Source organism: Talpa occidentalis, unplaced genomic scaffold (genome assembly GCF_014898055.3).
Source record: "Talpa occidentalis isolate TD23 unplaced genomic scaffold, MPIMG_talOcc4v2.1, whole genome shotgun sequence".
In the NCBI taxonomy this organism is placed as follows: domain Eukaryota; kingdom Metazoa; phylum Chordata; class Mammalia; order Eulipotyphla; family Talpidae; genus Talpa; species Talpa occidentalis.
The window spans coordinates 155,117,087-155,128,473 of record NW_026555331.1 but is presented as its reverse complement, the minus strand read 5'-3'; the positions used below and the strand labels follow the sequence as shown (position 1 = coordinate 155,128,473).

At 71.6% G+C, this 11,387-nt stretch overlaps 1 protein-coding gene across 1 annotated transcript; it reads left to right on the top strand.

Annotated features, from left to right (window-relative positions):
* The first annotated feature begins 349 nt into the window (after positions 1 to 349).
* On the top strand, positions 350 to 4,324 carry MNX1 (motor neuron and pancreas homeobox 1). The gene is given in 4 exon segments (XM_037524299.1): positions 350 to 486; positions 488 to 1,008; positions 3,395 to 3,555; positions 3,962 to 4,324. Coding segments are annotated over 4 exon segments (1,182 nt in total).
* Positions 4,325 to 11,387: the final 7,063 nt, after the last annotated feature.

The following is an 11,387-nucleotide window of genomic DNA, read 5'->3' as shown; positions in this document are numbered from 1 at the left end:
GTGACAGGTGCGCCCCTCGGCCAATGGCGGGCCCCGCGCCCCTCCCCGGGCGCCCCTCGCGCGCGCCAATCGGCGGCCGCGCTGCGCTTCAAGTGCGCGGAGGGGCGCGGGGCCCCGCCACGGCGCCAGCGGCCTCGGCGCGGTCGCCTGAGGGCTGCAGCGCGGACCCGGCTCCGGCCCCGGCCCGGGCGCGGCGGCGGTCGGGCGCCCGTGGGAGCGCGGGGAGCGCGGGGAGCCGCCCGGGGCGCCGGCGCCGGCGCGGGCCATGGTCAGCCTCGGCTGAGCGCGGCGGCGACCTCGAGTGCGCGGACCGGCCCCTGCGCGAGCCCGGCCGCCGCCCGCGCCCCGCATGGAGAAGTCCCGGAATTTCCGCATCGACGCCCTCCTGGCCGTGGACCCGCCGCGCGCCGCCTCGGCGCAGAGCGCGCCGCTCGCCCTGGTCACCTCGCTGGCGGCCGCCGCGGCGGGCCCGGGCGGCGGGGCGGGGCGGCGGGGCGAGCCGCGGCGGCAGCCCCGCGCCCTCGGAGCCGCCCGCGGGCCCCGCCGACCGCCTGCGCGCGGACAGCCCCTCGCCGCCGCGCCTGCTGGCCGCGCACTGCGCGCTGCTGCCCAAGCCCGGCTTCCTGGGCGCGGGCGGCGCGGGCGGCGCGCCCGGCGGGTCCCACCACCACGCGCACCCCGGCGCGGCCGCGGCGGCGGCCGCCGCCGCGGCCGCCGCGGGGGGCCTGGCGCTGGGGCTGCACCCCGGGGGCGCGCAGGGCGGCGCGGGCCTCCCGGCGCAGGCGGCGCTCTACGGCCACCCGGTGTACGGCTACTCGGCGGCCGCGGCCGCGGCGGCCCTGGCCGGCCAGCACCCGGCGCTGTCCTACTCCTACCCGCAGGTGCAGGGCGCGCACCCCGCGCACCCCGCCGACCCCATCAAACTGGGCGCCGGCACCTTCCAGCTGGACCAGTGGCTGCGGGCGTCCACCGCGGGCATGATCCTGCCCAAGATGCCCGACTTCAACTGTGAGTACCGGCCGCGGGGAGGGGGCGGCGGGAGGGACCCCGCGCGCGGCTCCCCGGCGGCGCCCAGCGCACCCCGCGCCGCCCGCGCCCCGAGCTGGCGAAGCCGGGCGCGCCGCCGGGGCGCCGAGCGAGGCCTCGGGGCCGGCGCCGGGCGGGCTTGGCAGGGAAGGATGAACATGGCCACGCGCGGGCCTGGCCTTCGCTTCCTCTCACCGGGAAGCAGCACTGGAGGTGTGAGGCGCGTCTAATGATTAACCCCAGGCCCGCGAGAAGACCGTTGGGAAGGGAGGGGAGCCGGGGAGGCACCCTCCAAGCTGGCCCAGGGGGGGGGGGCGCTGGGGAGGCCTTGCCCTGGGGAGAGGGAGGAATCCAGGGGCAGCCGGGAAATGGCCCCGAGGACCCCGGCCGGCGTGCCAGGGCCCAGGTGACCCCCGCCCTTGCCAGGGTGCTGCGGCTGCCTGAGGCCGGGAGGCTGCCCGCCAGGCTGGAACCAGGGGGCTGGCGGGCCGCTTCTTTGGGAAGCCGATGGCAGAGACCGGGCGGCCGGGCGCCCCCAGCCCCAGAAGCCAGGGCAGCCAGCACAGGTGGCCCGAGGAGGGCCGGCCGGTCCCGCCCAGAGCCACCGGGCTGGGTCCCGCTTCCTGGGTAGGACGAGGCCTGGGCGGCTCTGGCCTCCGGGAGTCTGGGTCTCCAGGCCTCAGGCCTAGCGGCTTTCTGCTTCCAGCCGCCCACCACCCGGACAAAGGAACCCCATTGTCTCTGTCAGAGCGAATTTGTTTAGACTGAGGAGAAGCAGTTGCTGGGGGCGGGGGAGGGGGGAAGCCAGGAGGAAAGAAAACAGAAAGAAACACTCGCCAGAATTCGGACCCCTCTGCTAGGAGCCGCGCTGGGACTACACAGGGAACAGCTGGGACCCCAGAGGGCTGGGGGTGTCGCGGGCGGGTGCGAAAACGCTGGCAGGAGCTGTTTGCCGCCACCCCAGGTTTTCCCAGCTCAGCTCCAAGAAGGCCCCTCCTGCCAGGGCCGGCCTCCCTGTCCACGCTCACCTCTCAGCTTGGGGGGTGCAGCTCCAGGGATATCTGAGCCTGCTGCCCCCGGCTCAGCCAGACCCAGGGTTCCCCCCGGACCTGGCCTCTAACCGACAAGCTCTTTCTGGAGAAAAGTTGCCCGCGGGTCCCCGAGACCTGGATTCCCCCCAGTGCGGGTGCTTAGCTGCCGGGGCGACGGGCGCTGGTGGCCCAAAGCAGCGGGAGCCCCGCAGCGCCGAGCTCGTGAGAATGGGCCCCTTTGGCGCATGCTTTCCCAGTTCCAGTCCCTGCTCTTGACCTGGAGGGCGCCCTGGAAACGTTGCTTTAAGTTCAGAAATGGAGCCTGTCGCCGAGTCCTGAGGGGACCCGCTGGGCGTGCTCTGCAACCTTCCTCGGCCCCGGGAAACCCCGGTTTCCTCTCGCCTCTTCCGGCGAAGGCATTTCCCGCAAGGTCCCTCTGGAGCCAGCGTTTTAATTAAAGTTCTAATGGATTGCCAGGTTGGGGACGGGGCCTTGTTTCACTAAAGTGGGGGGCGTGGGCCTTCCCATAAAGCGAATTGCCGTCGGGGTGGGCTCGGCCCGGCTGGCCTCTTTCCTTTCCTTTTCTTTCTTTTATTGTCTGACACTTGTCAGGCTCCTGGGAAATCAAGGGAAGTCTCGTTCTGAGGTTGTAAAATTCTCTGTGGTGTAACCGTGTGAAATTATGTAAATAAAGCGCGGACCTCCAGAGCGAGCCGCTCTCCACCCAGGCCTTTCATTTGCGCGATGAGCGAGGCGTAGGGAAGGCGCCCGCCCGGTCTCTGCGCAGCCGGTGCCCCGGGGCGGGCGGTGGCCGGCCCGCAGGTGGGAGGGTCTCCAACGAAAAACGACCTTCCTGGGTCCCGGGCTCCTCCCTCCCTCTTCCTTCACCACCCCCGGCCCCTCCTCGTTTCCCGTCCTCCTGTCCGTGTGCACTAAGGGGCGGCCTCGCCGCACATCTTGCACCAGGGGTGGGTCGAGGCAGGAGCAGCAATCCTGGGCCTCTGGGGGGCTGCTGGGTAGTGGGGAGGCCTTTGGCCCTCCAGCAGCCCCTGCTTCTTGCCCTCGGTCTCCCGGTGCCTGTCGGTGGAGAGGGCGCACCTGGCGCGGGCTCTGTCACTGGGACCCCAGGCCTGACTGGACAGGGGATTCGGTGCCATTAGACCCAGCCTGTCTGGTGCCACCAGCTTGTCCACACTCCACGCTCTGGAACAGCGTCGCTCTCCAGCCACCTTTCCCGGGGAGAGGGCACGGCCCGGAGGGAGGCCTGGCTGGGCTGCGGAGGGCGGTGGCACCGCGGAGGTGGGCCGGAGCCGGACTCTTGCTCTCTGTGCCCCCAGCGCAAGCGCAGTCCAACCTCCTGGGGAAGTGCCGCCGGCCCCGCACGGCCTTCACCAGCCAGCAGCTGCTGGAGCTCGAGCACCAGTTCAAGCTCAACAAGTACCTGTCCAGGCCCAAGCGCTTCGAGGTGGCCACCTCGCTGATGCTCACGGAGACTCAGGTGCGCGCGGCTCCCGACAGCCCCACCCGCTCCCGCACTCCCCCTGCATGCTTGACCCAACGAGTCCTGGGCCTCCAGCCTCCTTACTGACCGTTAGGGCACATCCTGTGCCCACTGAGCGTCCACTTGCCCCCACCAGGCTCCGTGAAGGGCGCCCAGATGGTGGATTCAGTAGGCTGGGGTGCACCCCAGAAGCTGCAGTTTAGGGACTCTGCCCTTCCCCTTCCTGCCGCCTTTGAGAAACTTTGTTCTGCAAAAAGGAGCTTGTGGGGCTCCCGGCCTGGGGTGGGGGTGGGGGTGGGGGTGGGGTGGGCCCGCCCGGCTCCAGCCCGTGAGGGGGCGCGGCTGGACACCCCCGAGCTCCAGGCCCCGGGCGGCGGGCGCGGCCTCACGCGGGTGTCTGCAGGTGAAGATCTGGTTCCAGAACCGGCGCATGAAGTGGAAGCGCAGCAAGAAGGCCAAGGAGCAGGCGGCGCAGGAGGCCGAGCGGCAGAAGGGCGGCGCGGCCGCGGGCAAGGCCGGCGCGGACGACAAGGGCGACGCGCAGCTGCTGGGGGCGCCGGCGCCCGGGGACAAGGGCAGCGGCCGCCGCCTGCGGGACTTGAGGGACAGTGACCCCGAGGACGAGGACGACGAGGACGACGAGGACGCTTTCCCCTACGGCGACGGCGCCGCGGGCCCGCGCGCCGCGTCCTCCGACGGCTCCTCCGGGGCCGACTCCCCGCCGCCGCGGCCCGCCGGGCCCGGGCACCCGCCCCCGCCGCAGTAGCCCGCGCGCCCGCCCGGCCCGGCCCGGCCCGGCCCGGCCCGCCCGCTGCTCGCGGACTCGGCCGCGGGGCGCCGCGCCTGCCCCGGCGGCGTCTGGTTTGCGCGCGGAAGGGGCCCCGCGGGGGGAGCGGGCACCCCGGGGCGCCCGCCCAGACCCCGAGGGAGGGACGGACAGTGCTGCGTGGCCCCGCCCGCCCTGGAAAAGGCCTTCGCGGCCCGCGGGGAGGCCGGGGCGTCGGCGTCTGCGGGAGGAGGCGCCCCGGCCCGCCGTTGGCACGGCTGGAGCCGGAGACCCGCGCGGGCTCTATTTTTGTAGATCGTATTTATATGTGTATATGAAGAAGCTCTAGTATGCATGCTAAATTATTATTTAGCTCCCCACCACCCGGGACGGAATGTAAAATAAATCGTTTTTTACTGGGCAGGTGTGGCTCGTCCCGGGGCCCGGAGGCGGGGTCTGCGGCTGGGGGGGGTCAGAAGCTTGGGGGCGGCGGGGGGGGGCTCGAGGGGGCAGCAGGGGTGACATCCGAATGGCGAGCGGCCGTCGGACGGGCTCTGGGGCCCGGGGAGGGCGCGGGCTTGGTGGCTTGATTCTCGGGGCGCAGGCGAGAGGAGCTGGAGCAAAACCCCGGCCGTTGGGGGCGGGTGGGGCGCCCGCCCCCTCTGCCTGCGGGAGCCCGGGGCGGGTGACCCTGGACTCCGGTCCCCCGCCGCCTCCCGGGCCCGGCCGCCGGGAGCGAGGGGCGGCGACGCCCGTGACGGGCTCGCAGCGCGGCTGGACGGCTCCGCGGGCCTCGCTTCTCCCGCGCGCGCGGCGCCACCGCCGACCTGCCCAGCCCGGCCTGCCCAGCTGGGCCGCGCGCGCTTTGCCCCGGCCGGGCGGCGGGTCGGGGCCTCGGCCCGAGGAGCGCGGCTGCGGGGCGCGCCCCCCTCCCGCGGCCCCCCCCACCCCGGCTGACACGCGGGTTCAGGGGGGCCGGCGCCTGACTCGGTGGTGGCCGCGCCGGGGAGGGCGCTCCCTGCGTCGAGGCCGGGGTGAGATTAATCTCCCCTCTGGCAGCTCATTATCACCCGCTCCCTCCATAAACCGGCCTCCGCCAAGGCCGGGGGCGCGGCGCGGCCGGGGGCGGGGGCTGCGGGGGCGGGGCCGGGGTCCAAAGGTGCCGGCGGGGCCGGGCCGCGGGAGGGGCGGGGGCCGGGCCGGGCCGGGTCGGGCCCTGCGCGGCGCGCGCGGCTCCCTGCAAACGCCGCGGCCTCCCCCCGGCTCCGCGTCGGGGCCCGCCTGGGCGCGGGGCGACCCGGGACTCGGGGTGGCGCGGGCGGCGCATCCGTGGCTTCACCCCAGGAGACGCGCCCGGCCAGGCCGCGCCCTCGGCGAAGGGGCCCGGGAGCCCCGGAGCGCGCGCGGCGACGACCCTCCGCAGAGCCCGGCCTGGCGCGGGACCCGCGCGGCGCGGCCAGCAGCTGCTTAATCGCGGCGGAATTTATCTCGCTAATAAATTTAATGATCAATTCGTTCTTGTCACAGTAGCTCTTCCCCAAATCAATTATAGCAAATTTAAATATAATCACTGGCTCATCCTCACCCACTCCGGGCGCGGCGAGCAATTCATTCCGGCTAAGACGCCGCCCAGCCCGCTGCGGCCCCGGGCCGCCCTCGCCCGAGGCGGGCCTGGCCTTCATCTCCGCACCCCAAAGACCCGACTCCCAGGGTCGGCAGCCAGGTCTCCGCAGTTGCCACCAGACCCCAGAGAGCCAGGACCAGGGCCCTCCCAGCTACCTGCCCCAGGAGGGTGACCGGCAGACCCCTGGCTGTGCCCTGCACTACCTGGGCCTCAGGGCCCCCCAAAATGCATCCACCCCCAACCACATCCTGCCCTGGCCAGCCCGCACCAGCTCCTCATTCTCTCCCCTCCACGCGCCGGTGTTTGTGGTGCTCTGCAGGCTGTGGAGGCAAAAAACCAGCCCACCCCGCCCTCCAGGCGACACCCAGCTGGCGACACTCCTGCCAGCTCTGGCAGAACTGGGGTGCTGCGCGGGGCCCACTGTTAACACCCCAGCTTAGAAGTGCGGAGCAAACGCCAGAATGCCTCCCCTGACCTGTCCCCAGACAGAAGATCAGCCTAAAATACTCCCCTTCACACCCAGAACCAGCGCCAGCGCCGCCGCAGGGAGCAGAGTCCGCGCAGCGCGGGAGAGCGCGGGAGGCGCCGGCGGGCGGGACACGTGTGCGGCGCTGACCAGGTCAGTGCTGCGGGCAGGTCGGGGGACAGGGACTCAACAGCAGCCAAGCTTGAGCTGAAAACCCCGGTGGCACGAAGGGTGAAGCGCAGGACGGCGAGGCTGTCCCCGGCCTCCGCACAGGGGTGGGGTTCGCGCCAGGGAGCGGCCGCGGGGCCGCAGACCCTCCCGTCTCCCCGCGGCTCCCTCGGCGGTGTCTTCCGGCCGTCCGCCTGCTCTGCTCCCCGCTCTGCCTCTGGGGGGTCCTCTCACCCCCACACCGCTGGCCTGCGCCCCAGCTCTGTGTGCACCCGCACATAAATCTTAAAAAGAAGTAAAGCAAACGCAGGGAAGGGCTTGCGCAGAGGCCTCTCCGCAGGACGCGCCGCGCCGCGAGGCGGGAGGCCGCCAGGCGGTGGAACGTGGGCGAGGGCGGCCCCGGGGAGGGAGTGAAAGCCCCGAACCAGCCCCGGGCCCAGCAGGACTCGCAGCCCCGCCGGCGGGTCCCCAGGACGCGGGGCTGGCGGGGCTGGGCCGGGGCTGGGCCGGGCTGCGCTGGGGGCGCGGCGCCGGGGGAAGGAGGACGAGCCACGCCGGCCGGCGGGAGGGTCGCTCGGGGGCGCGGCGCCCGGGCCGCGCGCGCGGGGGAGCCCGCAGGCCGGGGAGGGGGGGGCGCGCGGAGAGCAGGGGGCGCCGGCCGGGGGTGCAGCGGCCGAGCCCGGGTCCCGCGCGGGAACGTCCGGAGATCGCGGGTGACGCTTGCTGAGGAGCCCAGACCCTCCGCCCCGCGCGCGCCCCGTTTCCTCTCGCGTCCGCGCCCCTCCTCCCGCGCGCGGCCTCGGCCCCCCCCCCCCGGGAAGGCAGGTGTGGAGCCCGCCCCGCCCCGGCCGCGCCCCGCCCCCCGCAGGTGTCCTGGGCGGGGGTGCGGGAGGGGCCGCGGGGGGCCGCGGGGGGCCGCGGGGGCGCCCCCAGGACCCCCGCCTCGTACCGCGGTCCCGGCGCGCGGCGTCGCCCTCGCGAGGCAGCCCCGGCGCGGCGGCAGCCGGCGGGCCCCGGGGTTCGCGGGGGGTGAGTCCCGCCCCCGCCGGCACCTGCGACGGCCCCGCGGCACTTTCGCTTCGCGGGGCGCTTTACGACGCCCAGGTGCGCCCCGGGCGGAGCCGGCGGGGAGCGGCCGCGGCCGGCGCGAGGGGGGCGCGGCGTCTCCAGGCCCCCGCCCGCGGGCCCTCGCGGGGGTCGGCCTCGGGCGGGGGCGTGGGGGGCCCCCCGCCGAGGCCCAGCCCCCCGCGCCCCCGCGCCGACCCCGCATTCCGGGGCCCGCGCACCTGGCGCCCGCCCCGCCCAGTGTACACAGGCGAGCGCGCCCCGGGCCATTGTCCCCCGCGCTGGCGCAGGACAAAGGTGCCCCCGGCCCGCGGCCCGGGGTGGGGGCGCGGTTTACCCAGCTGGGGGGAACAAAGGCGCCGCCTTATCGCCGCGCGGTGGGAACCCGGGAGGGGCTGGGGTCAGGCCGGGGGCGCGGCCCGAGGGCCGGTGGGGTCTCCGCGCCTCGCGGGCGTCCCCCTCCGGCCGCCCCCGGCCGAGACCCGCCGGCTTCCGGGGCGCGGGCCCGCCCGGCTTCGCGGGGCTCCCGGGGCCCCCGGGGGCGGCGCCGGCGGGCCGGGGGCGCGGGCGGGGCCCCGCGGGAGGGGCGCGGCGGGGCTCAGGGCGGGGCGCGCCTTCTGCGGGGAGCGCCCTGCCGCGGGGCGCAGCCGCCTCCTGCCAAGCGCGGCCACGGCGGGGCGCGGGGCCCACTCGGGGCTCCCGTCCGTGAAGGGAAAGGAAGGCCCCCCGCGCCCCGTCTTACCTGCAGCCGCCCAGGCTGCCCGTCCCGGCTCACGTGTCCCGGAGCCGTGGCCGCATCCCCACACCCGGGATTAGGGGCCCACGCAGCAGCCTTTCACCCCCAAAGCAGACACCGCCAGGAAGGCCCCGGCTCCGGACGCCCGCCGTGTGCGCGGCCCCGGGGTCCCCCGTGGCCAGGACAGGGCCCCGGGGCTTGCCTGGAGCGGCCGGACAGTGCCGGGCGGAGCAGGAGCGCGTGGGGACGGCGCGGGCAGGGGCGCTGGAGGTGCTGGGATGGAGCACCCCCCCCCCTGGGGCCTGTGTGGGGCCCGGTGCCCGGAGTGGGCTGGGGTGCCGGCTGCCCGCCTTCGTGGCGCTCTGGCGGTTGAGGGGTATCTCCCTAGTTCATTTACTGACCCTCCCCCTCATGGTGGAGTAAACCCCCCAGAGTAGAACAGACACGCCGGGTGGTGGGGGCAGGAATTTGGCAAGAGAAGTGCATTGTGCGTGTTTCTTTATTGATACATAATTGACACATCACATTGTATTCATTTTTTATGGTTTTGACGATTTTATTTTTATTTTTTATTTTTTGCTTTTTTAAAATTTTTATTTATTTATTTATTTTTGGGGGTAAAGATTTGTTTATTTATTTATTTATTTATGCATACATACACACAAGCACTGGGTACAGTCAGAAGCGCGGGAGGGTGAGAGGACTCACCAGAGCCAGAGCGGGGAGCAGAGCAGGCAGAAGGACCGAAGGACACTGCTGAGGGGAGCAGCGGGCGGCAGGGGGGGTCTGCGCGCCCTGCGGGACCCTCCTCCGGTGGCTGGGGAGCAGCCGGGGATCAAACCGGCGCCGCAGAGGCCGCGGGCAGCTTCGCCACCCAGCGCTCAACCGCTGCGCCACCGGGGAGGCCCTTGACGATTTTATTTTTATTTATTTTATTTATTTTTTTAGATTTATTTTATTTTATTTATACGAGCACTGGGTGCAGTCAGAAGCGCAGGAGGGTGAGAGGATTCACCAGAGCCAGCGCGGGGAGCAGAGCAGGCAGACTGAGGAAACCCACTGCTGAGGGGAGCAGCGGGGAGACAGGAGGGGTCTGCTGCGCCCTGTGGGCCACTCCCTGGCCAGGGGAGGTGGGGGTGGGGGTGGGGGGTGCACTGGTGCTGCAGAGGCTGCGACTTAACCTTTGTGCCCCCAAGGAGGCCCACATTGTATTCACTCTAAGTGTACAACGATTTCTTAATTTTAACAATTAATTCACACCTAAGACTGCTCTAGAACATGGAAAACAATGTTTACAGACCCGTGCCCAGCTGAGGAGAAGCCTGAGGGCTCTGAAAGGGGGTGCTCTCGAGCAGCCGCCAAGACCAGCAGGGCTTCCCTCGAAGTTGGGGACCCCAACACCCCGTGTCCCAGCCTCCCTCACTGCTGAGGCGCCATGTCCCCACCCCAGCTCCCTGCCTGGGCCCAGCACGGGCTCCTCCTGGCCTGTTGACCCTTCCAGGAGGGATGTGAGGCCTGCTCCGGTGCCAGCGCCCAGGGCAGAGGGCCGAGAAGTGCAGGCACCGGCCCTGGGCTTTCGTGCTGCCTCACCTGGTCACCTTTCTGGGTGCCCTGAGCCCCATCCTCACCTGAGACAGGAGCCCTGACAGGTCCCAGCAGCCAGGTGTCATTGTACCAGGTTCCTGGGCCCTTGACAACACCCCACCCCCCAGTAGCTCTGCGGCAAGGCCTGGGGCTGCGGGTGCCCGAGCCCCCGTGCTCCAGCGGTGCTGGCGGCGAGGGCTGGAGGGCTGGGAGCAGGCTGTGGTGGGTGGGATTGAGCAGTTGGGGAGGAAGTCTCTGTGGAGACCCCTGGGGTGCGGAGCCCAGGCGCTGGCATTCCTGAGTGGGTGCAGGGGGGCTGGACCGCAGGCCCTGGGCTCCTCGGAGTCTAGCGAGGATGACCACACCCAGGACACAGCAAAATCCTGACAGGGCCAGAGCTGGCGGCGGGCAGGGCCGGGCCTCTGGGTCTGGGCTGGGGCCGCAGGGGACAGGGCCCGGGGCGGGCGAATGCGCTCCTGGACGGGCCTCCCCTGGGGAGGGGGGTGGGGGCCCGGGGTGGCCTTCGCTCTGGCTCTTCGTTGCGTGGGCTCCCCGACCCACCCGCAGGCACCGGCCCGGTCACCTCGCACCCCCCCCGCCCCCGCCACGGCTCTGGGTTCAGGGTCCGCTGCAGGTTTGTCTTCTTTTCAGGAGCCTGCTGCCTGTGCACCCTCCCGGCCAGTGCCATCTCGCCCCCACAGCCCTGTCCCCACTGGCCCCATGCAGCTACCCCCACAGGGGTGGGTCACCTCCATGGAGAGCCAGCTGCCCTGTCTCAGGCTCTGCCAGGTGTAAGCAGAACTCAGACCTGCAGGCCACTGACCAGGCCACACCCAGGAGCCCCCAGGAGCTGGGCAGGCGCGAAGCAGGAGCAGGAGGGTGGGGCGGCGGGTGCTGGGGCTATGGCTCCGGCTGAGAATTCTCACTCGGACACCCAAGCCAGCGCCGACACGCAGAGGCCGACTGTGGCTCTCACGCTCACGGGAGAGGGCGTGCTGGTCCCTCCAGGGGGCCCAGGGGCGGCTTCCCAAACCAGGGGGACACCTCAGGGCCATCTGCCCCCACCAGCCGGCTTAGAGGGTCGCCCGGGCAGGCCAGAAGATGGTATCTTCATGAAACAAAGTAATTTGCTTTTAATGACGGCCAGTGTTTTCTTTCCCAGCTCTATTTGGACAGATAACGCGGCCCGGCTCCCTGGCAGGTTAAACCACCATGACCTTCATAATCAGAGAACAAAAATAAATGATATTTACTCATAAGTGTTCCTAAGTCTCCAGTGCCCAGCTGCCTCCTAATCGCAGATGGGGCGATAATATTCCCCTTTTATCGGCCTTGCGCTCCCGGCTAACAAAGCGCTTTTATTCCTCAGCGGTGGGAGCCCGAGGTGGCTGGGCTGTTCCCACCGAGACGCCGGGGCGGC